Source organism: Poecilia reticulata, chromosome 14, assembly GCF_904066995.2.
Source record: "Poecilia reticulata chromosome 14, P_reticulata-male-v2, whole genome shotgun sequence".
Taxonomy (NCBI): Eukaryota; Metazoa; Chordata; class Actinopteri; order Cyprinodontiformes; family Poeciliidae; genus Poecilia; species Poecilia reticulata.
The window spans coordinates 9,015,863-9,038,664 of NC_088843.1; the positions used below are offsets into that span (position 1 = coordinate 9,015,863).

The window sequence follows — 22,802 nt, forward strand, 5'->3', positions numbered from 1 at the left end:
TACTTACCTAAAACATTATTGCTGGGTCATATGAACTTTAGTATGGGTGTTAGACATTATTTTCAACCTTAAATGTTATTTTTAATATATATTTTGGGATGTAATCACATTTGTTTCAGAAAAATAACTACAGAGAAAATGTCTACTAAATAAAATTCATGTTAGGAGTAAGCATTATTTTATGTATTGCTATGCAAATCTGACTAATAAATAGATGTACTAGGCTTTCTTTTATTTAGAAATTAACCTGTTGAATGAAAAGGGTGATGCTTTGCTTCATTAGGAAAGTGTTGGGTTGGTTGCAATGTGTACCTTGGCCACTAGATGTCACCATACTCTCTTTACTGCTTCTTTAAACCTTAACCCCTTCAATCATTATGTCAATCTATTACAAGTAAAAAAAAAACAACAGTTTTTCCTTATTTTCATGCTTAACATTTTCACATTATATAATTTTTTAAATCAGATCTTTACCAAGAAAATAAAAAATGACATCTTTAACATCCTTTAATAATGAAAACAAATCTGTATATTGCTCTACATAAAAGTGGGTTTGTTCTTGAACGTTCTTGAACTTCTTTACTTTGTGCCATGACCTTTCTTTATGATCTTTTAGCATACTTAATGATGTCTGATGGTTTCCATTTATGTGGCTTCTTGATTCTACGCATCTAACAGTAATCAGGTCTTTATGTAATTGCTGATCCTGCACTTAGCTGTGGAAATTTTTGCATGTAAATTTGAAATAAAATGATTATTAGCTTCAGTCTCTTTACACCATGAGCATGCTCTTCAACATATCAGTGATAAGTGCATGTAAACACCCTGACTATCTCTTCCACATTTCAGAAAATTAAGAAAGGGTCTCTGACTTCAGAGTCCATGCGGGTACAGATGGGCTGAAGGTAACAAAGTGGCCAGTGGTAGCTCATGAACTTAAGAGTACAGTTAGAGATTTTGCATCTTAAATGGTCCACCCAAATCATTAGTGTTTGCCTGATACCTGATATATTCTGCAGATTGTGAGAAAGATCCTGTATTAAGTAAGCTTAGGATGAGCTTTACCTACCTGAACGAACTTGCTGGCGTCATCTAAATTAATATATGTTTGGTCAAGGAAATATAAAGTTTTTCACATAGGGCCATGTTGTTTGAATTGCTTTTGTTGCCTAAAAATTAAATCCTCCTTTGAAAACCGCTTTTAGTGCTTCCTTTGATAACATTTGTTTGACGACCTGAAACATTTCATTATTGCAAAAAAGCAAAGCAAGGGGGTCAGTTCTTTTTCCACAGAACTGCAGATTTTACATTTTAACATTTTAATGATTTTTACATCCCTTCATTGACATTAATGGATATAACGGGTATTTCCATAAAGGTATCACAAAATGCGCTTGTTAATACCCTAGTAAAACCATATCAGCTGCTGTGAAAATAAATATTGTACCTGCCAAAACAGTCAAGATGTGAACGAGTTCAGGATGGATTGTTTTTGGACAAAAGTCCAACATTCAACATGAGATGGCATTGCAAAATAAATACATAAAAGGACAATATGTGCCACGGTTAAATAGGGCAGCACAAAAGCAGGGATATGGGTGTCTGATAAGGCTGTTGCCCCACAGCAAACCTCAGTGTCAACATTAGCACAAGACCCAGTTTACCAGGAGACAGGACTTTGGCACTTTTGCTTGTGAGGGCAGCACTCCAGCGGAGGGATGCAGCCAGAAGCAGTTAATCGTAATGCGAGCTGTTATCACAGGCTCTTCCTGATAACATTTGCTCCAGCACAACGGACATACTCAGAAAGTTAAATAAAAAGCCACGAATCTCAACATCAGCATAAAAAAAGAACCTCTGTTACGATAACCAGGCTCCTCTCCTCTGTCCTGTCAAGTAGGACGTGTGGCCTGTCAGAGCAGTTATTGAATTTTTTTTTTTTTAAGTTTGATAATGAGGTCATGACCTGGACCACTAACCGAGTGTTGAATTTAAATGGGCCTAATTTGCCAGCATATGCTGAACAACATTTAGATTTAGAGAAGAACCCTTCTCTTAGCTAAGTCTTTTATCTGCTAGCACATTATATCAAGACAAGACCTACAACCAACTGACATTCACTAGACACTTTCCATCCCACGGGTGCCCAATAGGTCGATCGCGGAAGGTTTTGAGTGACTAACTGATCGCCGCCAGGACGCTGAGGCCAGCACTTCCTCATCTGATAGGCTTATCAAAAATATTCACTAAGATCCTAAACGTTTGTAGCTTCATTAAAAAAAGAATAATTATAAAAAGTCAACGAAACATTTAAAATTAATAATCTCAGTAATTATTGTTTCAACAAGGCCTTGAGTGCAGTTCAGTGCGTTTCGGTTCCATTAACAAAAAACAAAAACAAAAAAAGATTTTAAAAAAAGGCGACTCAAAGACCGACTGACGAGCAGAGCAGGAGTTTAAATTAGTTACTTAACCACCGCTGCGTTCATGAGAGGCTTATTAATAATCAAGAAATAAATATCAAGCCTGGAAACCTGATATGTTACGGACTGAATGTTGTGACTTTAATGTAATCTTTGCTCGGCTTGCGGGGCGCAGGCGGTTGCCACGGCAACGGGCGTGCTTAAACGACAAAGAGAGAGAGAGAGAGGGAGAGGAAGAGAGAGCGTGTGTATAAAGGTAGGAGTGGTTTTGAGTTGATCGTCTTTTCGGATTGTTTTACCTTTGTTTACCTTTGCTGTGGCTCATTACATCCGCTGTAGTTTCTGAACGTTCAATAAACGACAAACTTGGACTAATTACCTCGTTCGTTTGTGAGCATACGTCACAACAAACATCAAATAGGACAAATATATTTCATTAAGTTTTAACAAATTCTACCGCGATAATTATGTGGAATTAAATTAATTATATTCCGACTTCAGAAGATTTGCCTTTACCTTTACTGGGCTCTTTGGTTCCTCCTATCAGTCTGTAGTTTCTCATATCGAGGTCATCAAACCAAATTCCAGGTCTACCATGACTGACTGACACCTGGGGTCAGGTTTGCAACCAGCTTCTGTTCTGACTGAGAAACCAGTAAGCAGCTCCCAGTGTCAGAATCTCACTGAGGAAGAAACTGGATTAGGTTTTCTGTCACTTTATTATTTCTGCTATAACTGATGTATATTCGCATATAAAATAAGTCAATAGAGTTTCATTTGCAATTTTTATGTCTTTGTGTCATGAGGTAGATCTCAGGCGGCTGGTGAGAGAAAAAGTAGATCTGGCTCTCAAAAAGTTTGGGCACCCCTGTTCCATCCAATTTGACTCAATTTGAACTATTTCAGTGTTTTGATATTTAAAGTTACTGGGGACATATTGGGAAGCATTTTCAGCCGTGAGTTCAGCAAACAGCATGAAGTATACGACGGTATGCTACACTTTCAACATTTTTATCTCATAATAAATACGTGGAGGTTTGAGGTTGCTTTGTGACAACAGGTGAAAAAGTTTAAAGGTTAGGAATACTTTTGTGAGGCAGTGCGCTCTAAATTTAAAATTTTACAAGTAACTGAAAAACAGACAATAAATAAAACCTCTGTAATATGTGGGTTGAAAATGTGTCATGGGTATGCCATCAGTCACAACCTGCAGAGTTAAGGCCTGTTTTATTAAAGAGACAGAAACATTTCTCGATAATCCTCAGAGAAAGAACCGCGCACAAAGAATCAATGAATCTCAAGGTCATCAAATATCAAGTTTGAAGTCTATGTGAACTAACCAGAGAGGATTCAACTGTGACACTTGATTTTGCAAAGATTTTTTTTTAGAATTCATGGATAAATAAGGAGGAAATGAGGTTGAAGGAAGCTGCAGTAGCAAATGGTGAAGCAAGATTTGAAAGAAGTGAACATTAACATCGAGAGGCCGTGTTGTGCCAGGTGACAGCAATGTCACCAGAAATGTCAACAAGTAGATGGGACATCTAAGGAAGCAGAAAAAACAAACCAAGTGAGTAGTTAATGCCTGGAAGTGATGTGGACAAACCCATGAAAGAAGCTGAATATTATCCTGCTGCAGATGCTAAATTTTGACAACCGCTTTTTGTCAAAGCAACACACGCCGGAGCAGCTAACCAACAAGTGAGTGTTTTAGTTGTCAATCTATTGGCTACATGGTGACCTCTTGGATGAGTCATTGATGAGCTTTTGGAGTAATTTTGGTATGCTTTCGAAAATGTTTGTTCCATATTTCCTCTATTTGTGACTCTCATTGTGGTGCACTGGAGTCTCAAAGTTTTAGAAATGTTTTTGTAACCATTTCCAAGCTGATATATCAGCATCAATGCCTTTACGTTCTGCTCCCTGAGACCTTTTAACCTGCTACGTTGTCAATGATTTCTTGATTTCCCTCGAATGGGTGTCTTGAGTGGAGGTCTCTTCAGTCTTCCACAAATTGCTGTTAATTGCAATTAATTCATAATTTAATTTGAGAATGAATGATCATTTAAAAATTGTTTTCACGTTACTCCTTTTAGCTGCTATTAAGTTTTGTTTGATGAATTTAAATATTTAAATTTGACAAACAAGAGAAAAACAGAACGAGGGGATCACATTTTCACAGCCCCTTTGCCAGAGAAGAAGAGGTCAGTTTTATATACATCTGACACCAATAAAAAAAAAAAAAGTTGTGTCATTTCCTAACCATGTTGGAGCTTGACCTTAAGTGGATGATTCACGCATTTCTGTTCAACAAGCTCTGCTTGCACAGTGACAAAAGAGCAGGGCTGTGTGTTTAATCTTGGGGAAAAAAAAACCCATGAACAGACCTGATGAGAGGATGAAAGGATACACGTGTTATGTCACATTTATCAATTTTGGCTTCTATAGCCTGGTTTTAGTGTTGCAGTAAACTGTAAGACAACGTGTTGCTTTTGGGCTTACCTCTGAGTTCAAGGATCAAGCATAAATCCCACGGTACAAGCTTCAGATAACAGTAGACGTATAATGAATTTAAACAGGATTTCCACTTGTGTTTTGTTCCTACCTTGTAAAGTTTTGATCTGTGGGTCTGTAAATATGCTCCTCTCGAGGAGTGACTGGCTGTAATTGGCTCACTTTGTAGCTCTGTCTTTGAGGAGAGATATTATGCCCTGTGACAGACTTTCCTGAGGTGTGAATGAAATGCTTGAGACTCGCTTTGATCAATATATGACAGAGACAGAAAGCGGTCTCTTGTTTAAAAAATAATAATTAAATGTGTCTCGCTCAATAAGTCAGTCTTTCAATCCAAGAAACAAGTCTGCTCGCCTCCGCCGCCCTCTTCCACAGAGTCAGACTCTTCTGATATAAGAAGGACTAACAACTTTTCACATCAACAAATACCACAGCAAGTTGATCTGGCAGCTGTATTTATAAAATAATACTTATCTGTTTTTACAAGAAGACAGCTTTTTTCTGTTTGGTGCAATTTGTTAAAACGCTGCACTGCAATTTCAAACCACAGAGAAACATGATGCTTTGCTGGAGAACCTTTAGTTGCCATCAACTCATTATGTTTTCACCATGATGTAGAGCAAAATAAACTGGGATTTTTATATCTAGAGATAAAGTCGAGGTACTTGAATCGCTGGAGTCTTGCTGATTTCTTGTAATTTATTTGTTTAAACCAAATGCTGGGTTCTTGTGGTTGCGACAAAAGTTGCATAACTTTAGCCAATAATTGAGTCCAAAATTGTGACTTGGTTTGTTTCATCCTTAAGAGGGGCTTCTTGATTATTCTCAGCCAGCCATTTCTAACTAAACAGCGATGAGATCAGACTTCACTTGAACGTTAGGATCACCATTGCCAGGAGGCATCCTGCAAGAAATAAGTGGGTATAGAAAATATTTTAACCAACAGACTTCCTGTGTGGTAATCCAGATTACTGGTTGATTTTTCTTTTACTTTCTTTTCTTTTCTTTTCTTTTCTTTTCTTTTTTCTCTTCTTTTTTTTTTTTTTTTTCAAAAAGTGCAAAAGATTTACGATAAGATTGTATTTGTGTTGGTTCATCATTACTATGCAACCAGACGTTTCTGGTTGCATGGTAACAAACTGTGAGCAGGTACTTGGGTTGTGAATATTTTTGCAATGGGAAAGCGCATCCTGAACTGGTCTTATGCAACACAGTGACATGTAAAGTGGACCTAATGGAACAGCCCAGCTCAACTCAAGCAAAAATCATCCCACAAATCTTCCTCTGCAGTTGATTCTCTGATGTTCATGCTTTAAAAAAAAATTTAAAATTTGTTTATTGTTATTATTTAGATCAGAGAAGCTTTGTTGCTTTTTGTCTCGCTATAACATCACAGAAACACGGCCTGCTCACCTCTAGGATAAGATAAATAATCTGCATATTCTGCCACGTCTGGTTAGTCATTCAACCTTGAACACAGAAAGCTGCCAAACGTGTTGACACATCTTGTGTAAAACATTAAGACTGTATTCAAAGTTTTCTCCAGAGTTTTATGTTATAATTTATGGATGATTTCTCTGTTAACTATTATTTTTATTCAGTTTCAGTCCCTTATTCTTTGAATAATGTGAGATTAAAGAAAATAACTAACTAAGAGATGAAAGCAGGATGTTTAACGTCTCCCGTTTCTCTCTCTTCTGCTTATTTTATTTTCATATGGACATATTCATTAAATAATATCTCAAGTTTTTTATTTGTAAAAATGAAACAAAAGTAAAAATATTTCCGTGTTACTTTTTATTTAAAAAAAATTCTCCCCATATTCATATCAAATCTAGATATTTTTTCAAAACATTTTCTCACTGAGCCACAGTATTTATACTGAGATCTAATTGTCCTGTTGAATGGATACAAATGCCAGCTGCATCATTCTGATTTTTATTTATTTGATAAACCGTGATGGAAAAACAAGAAAAAAAAATCCCGTCCACAGTTATGCAACACTTTGTGCTGCTTTTCTCACAACTCGTCCCCAAAAAGACATGTTCAACTTTTCCAAAATGGAACAGAGTAAAAAGTTATTTTTTTACAAAGCACCGCATGATACGGTTTTACTTTGATTCCAGTTTTAAATAAATCAATATAAAAAAAGAAATATGCTGAAGAAGGAATAATCTAGCAGCTCCAGTCGGTTTCTGAGTCAGACAGCTGAAAAAACTAAGATTTTCTTGTTTGGCTTCGGTGCACCTGCAGCTTCATTCGCTCCGACGTCTCATGCTGATTATTACATAAGAGAAAACATTCCTCAAAACTAATCAGCAGGAATCTAACAAAGCTAAAGTAGCTCCTATTTAAGTTACAATCGGATCAAACCTAATATCTTTTCACCTTGAAAATATAATTATGGGATTTTTTGATTTTTTTAATGTTATTTCCAGTCATTTTCTCCTATATTATTTGGTCTGCAAAGCAAAGCGCAGTAACTTATTTACAGTGTTATAACACGAGGTGCTAGAGAGAAGGAAAAAAGATCTGTAGTGTTAAAGGGCATTTAAATTGTTGAATATTGATCAACGTCTTTTGCAACTTACGCCAATGACTCACTCATTGTTCCCTCACTTATTACCTCTTTTCTTATTGTTTATCTTTAATCCTGCTAACTTCTTGGTACGCTAATCAGAAACATCAGCAAAAAATAGCAAAGAAAAACATTTCTTGCTTGATCTCATTTGTATGGATGTGTGCCTCTCTCTCTTTTTCTCTCTTTCACACACACACACACACACACACACACACGCACGCACGCACGCACGCACGCACGCACGCACGCGCGCGCACGCACGCACACACGCACACACACACACACACACACACACACACACACACACACACACACACACACACACACACACACACACACACACACACACACACACACACACGCACACAGTCATTCATATTAAGTAACCACTACAGGGCAGTGAGTGTTTCTCAGTGCAAAGAGGGAAAAGAGCTGAGGTGGGACAGATGCTGGAGTTCTTTCAGATCTTTCAACAAGACCTGTGCAGCAAGGACTCTGTACTTTTAGCTCAAATAGAAAGCTGCTAATTCCTAAGGTTGAGAAGAAGTAGAGGAATTTCAGAGCCGCTTATGGATTTAAATATGGTGCAGTGACAAAGCTAGTTTTTTTCTCTGTGGTGCCCTTTTTTCTCCCACATTTTCAAGGACTTATATGGGGATTTCAGGTTAAACTTAGTTCGTTTTTGTGCATTAAAGATCAGAAAGCTGTTTTTTTTTTTCATTATTGTTTTAGGAATTTTTCTTTACAAAGCAAAGCGTGATCAATCAGGTAAGTTTGTTACATTTTTTATCATGTAACACTTTGATGTCACAGATAGCTACAGAGCACTTCCTTTCTTTTTATTCATCTACTGTAAGCTTGTTAATGCAGCAGAATTTTAATATCAATATTGTGGTTGTGCAGAAGGATGGCCTTCGCTGACCTCCTCGAACAGGTCGGCAGCACGGGTCGCTTCCAGGTCCTCCATGTGATTCTACTCTGCACCCCCGTCCTCCTGATGGCCAGTCACAACCTGCTGCAGAACTTTGTGGCCCTGGTGCCGCCTCATCACTGCAGCTCACATTCCAACATGTCTCGGACCCAGCTGAGCCCGGAGGAGATTCTGCAGATCACAGTACCACTGAACGAAGCAGGAAAACCACAGAGTTGCCAGCGATACGTTGCTCCACAGTGGCACCTCCTGGCTCAGAATGGTAGTTCCGCCACAGAGAGGGATTATGGCGCCGTCCTGGAGGGATGTGTTGATGGATGGTCCTACAACATGACAGAAATGACCTCCACTATCATATCTGATGTAGGGCCGCGTTCTTCAGACTTTGTTGCGATCGCGGGGGGGTTTAATCAAGCCAGAGATGATTGTAGGAGACACTTACATGTTTGTTTATTATTGTATATGTGCTTTTCTTCAGTGGCACTTGGTGTGTGACCTGCGCTCCTTAAAGCAAATGGGGCAAACCGTTTATATGGGCGGTGTGCTTGTGGGGGCTCTTGTCTTCGGAGGCCTTTCAGACAGGTATCCTCCAATTTTTCATCAGTAGTTCCAACTCTATCTGATGCTAATAATCTTTTCCTTTAATGTGCCTTAAAAAAAAAAAAAGAATCCAAACATCACTCTTCTCTCCTAGATATGGCCGCCGCATCCTCCTGCTGATCTCTAACCTGCTCATGGCGGTTTCGGGAACGTGTGCTGCTTTCTCCCCTTCCTTCTCCCTCTACTGTCTGTTCCGGTTTGGCTGTGGCATGGCTCTGTCTGGCGTGGGACTCAACACCTTCTCACTCAGTAATTAAGCATTCAGCTAAAAACATAAAAACAACAAGAATTTGTTTGCTAATGGGGTAAAATGTAGTCTAAACTACCACTCATCAGACAAGCTGTGGAAGGCAATAACAATAATAATAATAATAATAATAATAATAATAATAATAATAATAATAATAATAATAATAATAATAATAATATTTGTTTACATTATTGATGTTGATTTTACTTTTGAATGGCTATCTTTAACTAGCATAAACTGAAATAACATGCTGTCTGTCTCTTCACCTGCCTCATTCTATATTCTCTCTCGTAGTCTATAACTTTCGTGTCACTTTTTATGGATGTTTGTCTGGAACTAAAGTGTTTTTCTTTGATTCTTTCTCGTGAAGTTGTGGAGTGGATCCCGACTCGTGTGCGGACTTTCACGGGGACGGCAACCGGCTACTGCTACACCGTGGGGCAGATGCTTCTGCCGGCCATCGCCTACTTCGTCACGGACTGGAGGTGGTTGACCCTGGCTGTGTCGTTGCCCTTCTATGTGTTCTTCCTTACTGCATGGTAAGATGGCAAATACAAAGGTGCAAGTAGAGGGACCGGACCGTTCAAATGTTGCGAGGGTCTGTAAACGGCAAAAACCATCTAATAAAATAAACACGTGTTTATTCTCAGGTGGTTTCATGAGTCGTCAAGATGGTTGGCGATAAACAATAAACCCGAACAGGCTGTGAAGATGCTTAAAAGTGTGGCCAGGTTTAATGGCCGCCATGAAGAAGGGGAACAGATTAATGTAAAAGTACGGCAGTGTCATGTTCATAGAGTTGTGTTTTAATTCATGAATGGGACAAGCATTGAAAGTATGTCTTCTTTATGCGTAGATGCTGCAAGAATCTATGAAAAGAGAGCTGTCGTGCTCCCAGGGGACCCACTCTGCCCTTGATCTGTTCCGCACGCCCAAAATGCGCGTCATGACTTTCTGCCTCAGTGCCACCTGGTACACGTCCTGATTCTTCTATAAAAAGACACAAACAAAACCCATCTTTAAATAATCTGAGTAAAGGACATTCTCTCTCTCTCTCTCAGGTTATCAACCAGCTTTGCGTACTACGGCCTTGCTATGGATCTCCAGAAATTTGGGGTGAACATCTACTTGATACAAGTGATCTTCGGCGCGGTCGACATCCCCGCTAAAGTTGTCATCACTGTGTGTATGAGTTTCATTGGACGCCGGCCGTCACAATGCGGCGCTCTGATCATAGCCGGAGTCACAATTCTGATCAACATACTGGTGCCTTATGGTAAATATGGAGCGCATTTCTTATACTGGTATTATAGTATTGAACTTTTTTTTTGATTTTACGTTACAACCAGAAAAGTGTTTCTTGAGACAATAATTGATTGACCAAAGCAAAACAGTGCATAATTTTGAATTGGATGAAAAAACAATGTACATATTTTTTTTTTTTTTTCCCCAAGTGAAAACCTAAATTGTGTGGCTTGCATATATTTTTACTCAAACTGTGGCAGCAACTGACTGACTTTAGAAGTGGCTTAATTAGTAAATAGAGTATCCGTAATTAAATCTCAATGTAAATCCAGTCAAAGGTCTCCCAAGCTTGTTGGAGAACATCAGTGAAAACCGTGCAATAAAATGCATTGTGTTAGAAATCTTAATATTGCACTTGAGCTTGAATATACCAGTTCTACTGTAAAACACGGTGGTGGCAGTATCATGGTGTGAGAAGGCATAAAAGAAACTAAAACTCCCAAAAGCAAGTTGATTATAACTGTTTTGTTTGGTTTTGTTTTGCATGCTCTATAATAAACTAAACATACAGTTATATCTACTTAATGTGTCTTCTTTTCTTCAGACAAACAGACTGTGCGAACCTGTCTGGCAGTGGTGGGCAAAGGATGTCTGGCTGCATCCTTCAACTGCTGCTACCTTTACTCTGGAGAACTTTACCCAACCATCATCCGGTACGTTTTAAAAACGGAAATTGAATTTATTGAATCTGATTCCTCCTGAGGAAAATCAGTGTTCCTCAATTTATTTCTGATGTGAGTGTAATTCTAGTAACAAACACAAACTTCCATCCATCCATCCATTTTCTTCCGCTTATCCGGGGTCGGGTCGTGGGGGCAGCAGCTTCAGAAGGGAGGCCCAGACTTCCCTCTCCCCAGTCACTTCTTCCAGCTCCTCCGGGGGAATCCCAAGGCATTCCCAGGCCAGCCGAGAGACATATTTCCTCCAGCGTGTCCTGGGTCTTCCCCGAGGCCTCCTCCCGGTGGGACGTGCCCGGAACACCTCACTAGGGAGGCGCCCAGGAGGCATCCTTACCAGATGCCTGAGCCACCTCAACTGGCTCCTCTCGACGTGGAGGAGCAGCGGCTTTACTCTGAGTCCGTCCCGGATGACCGAGCTTCTCACCCTATCTCTTAGGGAGAACCCAGCCACCCTGCGGAGGAAACCCATTTCGTCCACTTGTACCCGTGATCTCGTTCTTTCAGTCATGACCCAAAGCTCATGACCATAGATGAGGGTGGGAACGTAGATCGACCGGTAAATCGAGAGCTTTGCTTTTTGACTCAGCTCTCTCTTCACCACGACAGGCCGGTACAACGCCCGCTTCACGGCAGACGCTGCCCCAATCCGTCCGTCAATCTCCTGCTCCCTTCTTCCCTCATTCGTGAACAAGATCCCCAGATACTTAAACTCCTCCACTTGAGGCAGGACGACACCCCTGACCCGGAGAAGGCACTCTACCCTTTTCCGGCTCAAGACCATGGCCTCGGATTTGGAGGCACTGAGCCTCATCCCGGCCGCTTCACACTCGGCTGCGAACCGCTCTAGTGAGAGCTGCAGATCACGTTCTGATGAAGCCAACAGACACAAACAAACACAAACTTCTCGAACAAAAAAAAAAAAGCATCACAGTTAAAACATGATTAAATTAAAGCATGATTAAAGACACAAATGTGATAATTGATACAAACAATAAAAAAATTTTAGGAGAAAGAAAGTACTGAAAATACAAAAACAAATGAAGCTTAAAGTCGATAAGGTTTGTGATGTAGTAGTGAAAACACAGTGAATTATGTTTGCTTTTCTGTTACTGGCACAGACCTCTGTGACACAGGTCAAAGGGGGGAGGTTTGCAGATTAACAGTGTTACACAAAGTTCAATTCAATCCAAACCTGGACTAAACAGTGAGGGATTGAGTTAAATAAGTGACCATTTTCTCACGTGTGACCAAAAGTATCCGTTCGCCTCGAACCTTTCAGATTCCATCGTGTTACAAAAAGTTTCAATGTGTTTTACTCTGATTTCATGTCAGAAAACAGAATGAAAGAGGAAGGAAAGTGGTGATTTGTGTTAAAGGAGCGTCGTAAAACCAAAGAGCTATTGTGGCTCTACAAATCTGTGCAGTGCCACATTTTGTGGTATTTACAGCTGCAACTGTTTTGGGGTCTGTCTCCATCAGCTGTGCACGACTGCAGACTGAAACTATTAGTGATTCGTTCATGCAAAGCAGCTCAAGCTCAGTCAGATTGGATGAAAGGCATATAACAAGTGCAAAAAGGTAAATTCAATCACATGCATTAGTTTTTATTAGAATAAAATTGGAAAACCATTTAGTATTATTTTTTCTGCTTATGCTACCCATTCATGCTTAGAACCGTAGCCGTAACCCCTAATTATTTATGAAACGTGTACATATTCACAGATGTGTTTTCTAGATCATTGAAAACATCAGATCACATGTTGAGAGCTGCCATTTTCAACAGCAGCATTCATGTTTCTTGTACTTCCAAGAGAGAAAATAAGAAACACCTTGGATGTTAGCTTCTGTGCTAAGGCCAAGGCAGTATCCACAAAACCTGTTAATGCATAGCAAAAGTTATTTGGTGCTAGTACTAATTAAATAGATAGGTTGAAGCATTTTCAAAGTGGGTGTCAAGTGTTTGCAGATTCCAGCTATTCAGAAGTGGTTGTGATCCCTAAACCTGGCAAACACCTGGGGTACACTGTACGACTACTTTGTATTGGTCTATCACATATATTCCAGAAAAACACAAACAGTTGGGCCTGTTATTTGACAAATTATCAGCTGTTTAAGGTGTGGAGACTTTTTCAAATCACTGCAGTGATTCATAAGTATTATTGGTAAGACTGTAAATTGAAAAATCTTCTTACATGAGAAAATAGATTTTTGTCAATTTAATAACAGCTCATCTGGTAAAAAAAAAAAATTGCAAACTGGACACATTCGTGGAACTATTTTTATTAATCTCAATGAGATGTTCCGAAACAAGCAAACAATCAAGGAAAACCAAAACACGATTTGCAATAACCATGAAGCCCAGTCCTTTTTAAACATTACCAGAGAAACATTTACAGACATATAACAGCTAAGTATGCTACCAGAAATTTGGGCCAAAGGGGGAAAAAAATGCATTCAAGGAGTTTGTAAAGGTTTTGACAAAAAAAGAAGAACGATCTAAGAGTTTCAAGTTGACCTTGGGAAGTCTCCAGGTGACCTTTGGCCAGGATAAATACTCTTGAGTTTCTAACAGGTTCTGCAAACAGATGTTGGTGACGAGTGCCAATGACTGCAGGCTAAATGTATCCTCTTGTATGCGCTTACCGTGGACTGCCAATGTGTCAAAGGAGATTTACACAGCATTTGTTTTTTCTGGACCATAAAGTTTGTGACATCACATGGTTTTTATTCACACATTTATTACAAAATCTTTTATTTTTTCACTAAGGATTTCTATCCATATTTACAAGAAACTAAAGCAAATCCAGGTTTGTTGAAGCCACTTGACTCTGAGTTATTTGGTTAAATGGACACAGTGTTTGGAATACAGTGTCTTTCAAAATTATTAATACTCCTTGAATAAATTACTGTCATGTTCTAGCCACAAAGCTGGATGTATTTTATTGAGATTTTATGGGACAGACAAAGAGAAAATAAGGCATAATTGTGAAGTGGAAAAAAAATGTGTGGTTTGATTTTTTAATTTTTTTTCAAAGATCTGTTGTGGGCATTTGTATTCAGGTCATTCATTGATCCAAATCTTTTGATTGCAGCTCTGACTGTTTGCTTAGCGCTGTTGTCCTGCCAGAAGGTGAACCTCTGTCCACAGTTTGTTTAAGCCTAGTTTTTTTTTTCTCAGTATTCCTTTATATTTAGTTCAATCCAGCAGGAGATGGCGTGTTAACGGGCATGTGTAGTGTTAGTTTTCCTCCGTAACATTTTGTATGTAGCCTATTTTCGGTCTCATCTGATCGGAGCACCTTCTCCCACACTTTGCTTCTGACTTGAAGCAACCTGCTAATGGGATTTTTTTTTTAGGGTTTCTTTACAACCGTGTTGTTCATAGTGCCATCGTTCCAAAATTAGCTCTGAATCAACTAGTTCTCCTTCATGAGCTGTGGATGTTGCAGTGAACCCTTTAGCTGCTAAATACTGTCATTTCCTGACCTCTAACTTTAAAAAATGAAAGGGATTTTATCTTAAGCTAAATGTCAAAGATTTCCCCCTTCTGATTTTGTTACATTTTTAAAGTCGCCCTTTTTTTTTATAGTGGAACTGTGTGAACACTGCAAACATACAAAATTGATTCCATGTCCAAATTTAGTTTAATCATATTAAACTCATGCATTCATGGACTTCTATCATCTTCCTTTAAGAATGTCCTCTGACAGGCTTTGATTAGACAAAAATGCCAATTAAAGGCTGCAATATAATTACATTTTTTAACTGTACAGCAACTAGACCACTGATTCTGCTTTAATTGTGTCATTTTGACTCTTTCCACATTCAGTCAAAGTGGCATGGGTTGGGTGTCCATGATGGCTCGTGTGGGAGCTATGGTGGCCCCAATGGTTCAGCTCACTGGGGACTACATACCTTGGCTGCCAGGTTTAATCTACGGAGGAGCTCCAATTCTCTCAGGGTTTGCTGCAGTTTTTCTTCCAGAGACACTGGGCACACATCTCCCTGACACAATACAGGATGTGGAGGACAGGTAAGATCAACATGTAGGTTGAAAATTACAAACAGGAAATAGCTTAGTCTTGCAAAAACACGTTGAAATGCAGAGAAAGGACGGTTTATTCGGTTTTTCCTTCTCCGTTCCCTCAGGGGTTCTGGAAGAAGCTCCAAGTGTCCAGTGCCAACAAAGGAAACAATGATCATGCAGGACACTAAAGTGGATGTCCTCAAACAGGCTGCCTGAAATCCCTGCGTATAAACCCGGTGAATGTGCAGACACAAAAATAAAAAATGACGTTTGTACGGTTTGTTTTCTTCTTAGCTGCATATTTGATTTTCACAGTTTATTTTGTGTTGTTTTATCCCGACAAATGGAGAAAGAGTGTTGTTTTAAAAAGGTCAGTAAAATAATCTGAAGGCATCAGAAAATCAGACCCGCAGTATGTTTGTTGGTGAAACAGTAGCTGTGAGAAATTCAGGACTTCTTTGCAACAATCATGTCTGGAACCCAAATCTCTGAGTAGAATGAATTCGAGGCTGACTGTATGTTTATTGGTGCTTTTGTAAAATTTGTTTTGCTTTATATGTACCACTTTGTATTTTTCAATAAAAGTGAACACATACTCCACTTCTGAGTTTGAGTTTTTGTTTTTTAACTCGGATATTACTAGAGCGGGAGCTGCCAAAGTTTAATTTAGTCGTATTTAACCTAATTGAAACAACCTATGGCAATGATGAAAAGCAGAAGAAACCAAAGAATGCAAAATTAATTTTCTAAATCAACTTTCAGCTGATGAACCTTGGAAGTATACCATCACTTTTTCTGAATACTATTTATGGCGGCATTTTCCTAAGGCCAATAATTTAATTTAAAAAAAATTCATAATCTTGAAACGAGTGCTTTTTACACATAAAAATGTTCAAGTTTTGTCACATTACAGCCACATGCAATGTATCTTAATGGAAGTTTATGTGAAGAAAATAAGTGACATGGAAGATAAATGATACATATTATAAGAACGTAACTACCCAGATGACACACTGAGGAAAAACTCCTTTTGCTGCAATTACCACTGAAAGTCCTCCAGAACTCTTCCTGTGTTGGTCGGTCACATGCAGCCGCAATTAATTTGTTGAGCACTCAGTGGATTCAAGGGATGAAAAGCTCAAGGAGTATCAATGGACTCCTTTTTTACCCTTCGGTGATTTTTATTAGAGAGAGTCAATTTAAATGGTTTTTGTATGTGGGATCATATTCTCTTTTTTGTCTTCTGGCAATGACGGCAAATCTTCCTGGTGTTTTTTTTTTTTTTGTTATTATTCCATGTTGAGAAAATTACTGCATACAAGTAGTTATTGCAATAGAACACATGTTTGTATCATTTCAAATAAATGAAGTTCTGGAAATATAAAACGTGTCATTCATGCCCTAAATCTCTAAATATCGTTTTATGTTGAGCCATTACATCACTGTAAACCTAAATACGGTCAACACATTTATCAATGTGTAAAACATCAAATGAAAATAGATCAGCAAAAATCCAAAACTTTAAAAATAATATACTAATAAACATTTGTTTATTTACAAAAACCCAAATGTCTCCGCATACAGAAGGCCAGTTGTACTCTTGAGACTGTTTGCTTTGTCTCCATCTAGTGGACATTTTCTAGTAATGCATAGTGGATAAAAAAATAACCCAGTCCATTATGTGCTAAATACAGCTAAAGGCTCAAGTGACATTAACATTGGTAAATTAGAGAGTAAAATGCTAAAGACAGCTTCTATTTACTTATTTTTCTCATCTCTTCAATGAGGCGGATGAAAAATATCCATTGTCGGAATTTATATTTATTTAAAAGGCCAATTTATGTCTGATTATTTATTAAAGAGCCCGAAGACACATTCTTTACCTTTTAAAAATAAATTTATGGTATTTGGCTCTTGTTTTTGTGCATCTGAGACTACAACCCTTTTACTAAAATTTATAAAGCCCCAACCGCCACATTAAACAGATTTCCTTTCACCTTGAGGTTTTATGTGTGGACCCCTGAGAGGCGCAACAACATGCCAAAAGAGAGTTCAGCCTTCGGGCTGAGAGCCAAAAGGAAAGAAAAGCGCTCTTCAGAAATAAATGCAACATAAAATGATATGAATAAAGATTTATTTTTCATATGAACAGGTGGATTCATTTTTCACTTTATTTTACAATCTATGACAGTCTCGCATTTTTAACGTATTTTTTTTCTAGCATAATTCAGAAATGACATGTGGGGAGTGAGGGGGTAAGGATTCCTTTTTATTGCTGAATGTTAAATGAAATACACCTTCACTGACTCGAAAATAATTGTCTGCTGCTTTATTTTTCTTCCTTATTTATTTATTTTTTTCAGTATCCATGCACCCATCTAACCTTGATCACAAAGACATGCAGAGGAGAGGTGTTCAAACATTTCAAGCGAGGGGCGGGGTCAGGTGTGTGTTCGTGTGTGCACGTGTGTGGGTGTGGATGGGTGGGGGATCATAAAATAAAAAAAATAAAGAGGCTGACAGGACATGCCTGGTACCGTTTCAACTGTGTGAGAGGATTGGTAAAGTGAAGAGGGTGTCACATTTAAACTAGAGGTGTGGAGTCGTCTCTCATCTCATTCAGACATACAAAACTCGACCCAGAGGTGAGAAACCCAATGAAATATCTGGAAGCTGTGATGGAGGTGTGACCAGAAATCGCTGTCTATAACTATACCTCTGTGCATTTTCCAAATTGCAGATAATTTTTTTTTGACAGTTGTGGGTCAATGTTCGCGGGACAATTGAGAATTCAGTTTTTCTTGAAAAGAAAAAAAGGACCAGCTGTGATATGTGATCATTGGCTTAATTTCTTACAATGTCCCTTTAAAGTAGAGATGCACCGATAAGAGATTTTCTGATTAGATTTTTTCCTTTATCTGTCTTCGTCATATATAGAGTCAATATCCTATTGAGATGGCGTTACCTTTTAAAGCTGGACTTAGCATCTTCAGTTAGGACTTAGCGTGATCAGCGCTCTTAGCATTAGTAGATGTAAACACCAGTCTCTGTGTGTATTCCCAAGACAATGTGAACCATTACCTAAAGATTCTGGAATCCAGAGAATATTTTCTGTAACGTGTTCGGCCGTCTGGTATCTACAGGAATCAACTCCAAGTCATTTAGCTTCTTTGCTAATGTAGCAAAACATTGTTTTGTCAGCTCCTCACTAAGCAAAGTAGCTATTTATGCAATTGGAGAAGTGTGTATATTTGTAACAACCATTCTAAAAGGCAAAGGGCATTTTGGGAAAGCAACAAGTGTGTAAAAAAAAGCATCCCATCAAGATTACATCAAGATTTGTAATCTTGATGTTCAAGATTACAAATTAACTTTCTTCACAAGTCACAATTTTAGATCTTTATCCTACGAGCTAAAATACATCCTCACATTTTATTTATATTTGTTTAGGTTCCTTTTTAAATCCATGTAGAAGTTAAAAAAATTACATTACAGCCATTACGGTCTGGACGCAAATGGGATGGAGTTCTCTTATTCTTGTCTACAGCTGGGACACACTGCTGAGAGAGGACTGGGTAACCTTTGGATGTTTTGGAAGGAGGGCATATAAAGCACATGCTGCTCACCGTGAATAAGAAAACCTATAGAAGCTTTCATGTTCGAGTGTGAAAAGATGTCGAGTAATACCCCAAAATTCGCAAGATTTGTCTTTAAATAATAAATATTCTAATAGAGTCCCTAACTGATGTCCTCTTCCTGACTGCTCTCTCCTATAACTAATAAAAAGGGTAAGAAACTATGTAAAGTGCAAAAGTACAAGTTGGTGATGAGGGAGAAAAATCCCCAGCATCTAGATAATACTTGCTATTTAGTTTTGCAGCATGAAAAAAACAAATCAACAATGAAAAATAGTTTCAGTTTGTATAATTTCTTACATCTACATACTTCCTTAGGCTTCCTGTTCAAACTCTTTTATGAAAAAAAGGTAGAACTATTTTATTCCCTCCATGCGTTTTATGAATGGATCAAATAAGTCAGTCATAGCATCACCTGACTTGTAAAAGCTGGTTTCTGGTTACAGATGGTCTATGTGCCAAGGTAAGGAGCATATTTAAGGCGAAACCTTCACCACGCACATCACCTCGTGCCATAAAAAAACATATAGCACAGGACATACCAACAAGACAGATCACAGGATTTCCTGCAAATGCTATTTAGCCTGAAAAAAGAATAAACCTGAAAAGAGCTGAAATGTTTAACAAAACAGACCAACACTCTGTTGACCCCACTCATCTCCAGGTGTCGCCTCCTTTGGTTTTGCAAAGTCAGTTTGAGTATTTGATTGAACAGTCTCCAGACAAGGTGAGTTTGATTCTTGGCACATCTCTACTTTAAACGAGGGTGACGTTGCTTAATATATGAGCACCTTGGTAAAAACGATCATTTACAGATTCAATTCAAAATGATAAAACCTGTCAAACAGACAAAGCAGTACACAGTACCACTAGACGAGACAGTATTTGGGAATGCATGTGTGACGTGAAGTGGTCTAATTAAATCCTGTGTCACGGACACAGTTGTTTTGTGAGCAAATAAAGGATGGATAAAAGAAATGGATAGATGTCTGCATAATGGCTTTAAAAAATAACTCAGGTAGGTACCCATTTTTCTCATTCTACTCTACAGGCATTACAGAGTTTTTTTTTGCGCACACAACACACTACAGTCACCTCTTAGAAAATGATGTAGTCAAACAGCAAAATGTAAAGTTTGCATATTTTTGCATTGTATGATCCTCCGTAGTTTTCACAGCTAATTCCCTACATTGTCTTTACTCTCCTTCAACAGAGCCGCTTCCACCTTTTCTTTACGTGGGTCTGGTAGACTGCGTGTTTACCTCCAGGTCCTCAACTTCCGAGAACCGTCGTCTTAGGTAGGCCTTACTCAAAGGGGTGGGGAGAGGTGAAAGTGGGTGTGTGTGGGGTGGGGCGGGGTTATGTGGAAATCCTGAGACACTGTGTGGCCTTTAAAACAAGCCACAGAAACAGAATGGAAACAGAATGATAATGAGATGTGGGAGGAGAAGTCGTTTTGAGTGAAAACAGATGATATCTTTTGTTTTGGTCTCCTATGTCGGTATGCCCCATGTGTGCCCGTCAGCTAAGCGTTTGTTGGCCTCGTTCGAGGATGTTTCCAAAAGGACAGAATAGGGGAAGACTTGGGGCCAGATAGTTGTAAACACGTCATTAAGCAATGACCTGCATAGTACAACCCGGCCTTACCTGTCCACCTGCACAAGGGGAGGGAGAGGGGAAGAGGGAAAGGGGTCAGTGGCAGCTCTCCTGAGATCCACACGTTTAATCTCACGACATAATATTCTCCTAACATTCACAAAAGCATGCAAGCGACATTACACTCACACAGATTCATTTGTACCCGCACTCAACCCAAACATCACCATCTTCTTTCTCCGTCTCTCAGGGCACATACATCAGAAATATTCTACATATCGGGCGTTCTGTTCCATCCCCGAACCACCAAACCCTACAGGACGAATCATATTAATGTAAACACACACTTTATGTTGAAGTGGTTTATATTGCGTGACATGGAAGGGGTTATGCTCCAGTGGGGACAGACTTCTCAAAGAATGCCTTTTTTTTTGGAAAGAAAGTGAGATAGGAAAAAAAATAAAATTAAAATCAGACAGAACAAAAGAACATAAATGTGTATAAAAAATGAGGCGTCCATATAAGAAAGGCTACAAAAACCTCCACTGGCCCTCTGGCATCGGCAAACAGCAAAAGGCACCACAATATTACTCTATATTTTTTTTTTTTTTTTACGTTGTGAAAAACTGGCACATCTTTTTTTATGCTGTAAATCAAAATGTACATATAAATAGAGTTTTCCCTATAAAAAATTCTTTGCTGTTAACTAGTAGACAACTTTTGCTAAAATGAAAATAAATATTTCATTTATTTAGAATATCTGTCAGTTATATAAAATAAAAATATTTCTTATAGATGCAGGTCTATGCTATATTGATTTTCGTTGGTTCGTCGTCACTCTTTAATGGGGCGTACTGTCCGGTTTGGAGCGCGACTGTGTGAGTCTTGTATGCATGTTGCCACGCCCGCTGTGCCACCCTGATGAGTGAGAAGTCCGACTGTCCACCGGCCTGTAGATGGTGGAGGGCTCGGCGTTCATGTTCTGCATACTGAGAAAGGGAGTGCTCTCACCGTCCTCCTCTGACTCGCTTTCTGTTAGGCAGCTTCGAGATCCATAGTCCCGAGACGCCTCGTATCCACGCGGGGCCACGTGGCCGTTCAGTCTGGATCTCCTCCAGCGCCGGCTACCAGTTTCACTGGACCCACTTGTCTTTGGTTGCTCCCGAGAGGAGAGGTACTCCTGGGTGGTCTCGTAGTCTTCTTCCTCGGCCAGCCGGTAGGGGCTGGAGGGCAGGCTGCCCCTGCTGTTCTTTAGGTAGGTGCGGCGCTGCTGCCGGTAGGGCTCCTGGCACTGGGCGTCATGGAGGGGCACCTGGTAGCGGCGCAGCAGCGGCTGGTCATCCTCTGGAGGATAGGGGTTGTGGACAGCAGGAGGAAGCGACATGGCGTGGCTGGCATTGGGGGATGTTATCTGGAAGGTAGGCACCTGGGGGGGCAACGAGTAATGGAAATCCACCGGGGACAGGCGGGCTGGTGTTGTCAGGGCTGACACGTACCTGTTTGAAAATACAGAGAGACATTTACAGGTGATTGGAGCAGGACAAAGAACAGAGCAGAGGAGGAGGAGCGTACAGCATTTTGAAAAGTGAGCACAAATCACACCCTTATTGTCAGGTTGAGCAGAAACTAGAACAGTGAGTGGGAGGTACTTTTCCACAGAAACAAAGTGTTTCTGTGTACATCAACAAGTTAGGATACACAGTGGGCATTAGTCTACTTCCTTCTGCAGAACGTCTTTCATCAAGTATCTGTTAAATTAAGTTTTACAACTGACTCAAGACAAAACATGCTATTGTTGGCTGTGTTTTCTCTTTACTGCTCAAGCTGGCTCGACTTTTGTTGATGATGAAATCGTCTTCATTGGAAACGATCCTGCTCAGGCTCAAAACAGCTCCCCAATGACTTTGGTTTTCTGGATCGCTGTTGTTTTGCCAACGGTTGGATCCAATAATACAACTATATTATATTGATCCGCATTGTAAAAAAATAAAAATTCTTGTCTATAATAATTTTTGTAGCTAAAAAAAGAAGAAGATGATAAATCTCCAGCATTCATCATCTTCCTCGTTAACAGATTGCGACAACGTTTGCATCATGGCTTTAGGCAGGAATAAAAAAGTCTAAATATTGTTAAAGTGGAACAATCTTGCAATCAGTCACAAATTTTTTCTTTAACTTGATAAAAAGATTTAAAGTGTAATTAGGCCGGTGTAATGTAGCCAGCTAACAGTCTGTAGAGAAGAGAAGGACTTGTATTATT

General features: G+C 39.2%; 2 protein-coding genes across 9 annotated transcripts in view; one reads left to right on the plus strand and one right to left on the minus strand.

Annotated features, from left to right (window-relative positions):
• The first annotated feature begins 2,545 nt into the window (after window positions 1-2,545).
• Window positions 2,546-15,911, plus strand: slc22a6l (solute carrier family 22 member 6, like). 2 transcript variants are annotated; one of them, XM_008427068.2, is made up of 11 exons: window positions 2,546-2,679; window positions 8,422-8,812; window positions 8,928-9,031; window positions 9,144-9,298; window positions 9,670-9,838; window positions 9,950-10,073; window positions 10,156-10,271; window positions 10,361-10,575; window positions 11,149-11,257; window positions 15,114-15,317; window positions 15,434-15,911. In XM_008427068.2, exons 2-11 carry the CDS (start codon window positions 8,426-8,428, stop codon window positions 15,525-15,527), a joined length of 1,677 nt encoding a protein of 558 aa, XP_008425290.2. In that variant the 5' UTR covers window positions 2,546-2,679; window positions 8,422-8,425; the 3' UTR covers window positions 15,528-15,911. The 2 variants fall into 2 exon arrangements, with proteins under 2 accessions (XP_008425290.2, XP_008425291.2); XM_008427069.3 differs by lacking the exon at window positions 2,546-2,679 and adding an exon at window positions 7,909-8,286.
• Window positions 15,912-17,428: 1,517 nt separating this feature from the next.
• Window positions 17,429-22,802, minus strand: part of nrg2a (neuregulin 2a) — an 86,552-nt gene continuing 81,178 nt past the window's right edge. For all 7 annotated transcript variants that reach the window (XM_081615539.1, XM_008427063.3, XM_081615538.1 and 4 more), the window contains one exon: window positions 17,429-22,038. In XM_081615539.1, coding sequence (XP_081471665.1) covers window positions 21,384-22,038 — 655 coding nt within the window. In that variant the 3' untranslated portion in view covers window positions 17,429-21,383. The remainder of the gene's footprint in view (window positions 22,039-22,802) is intronic.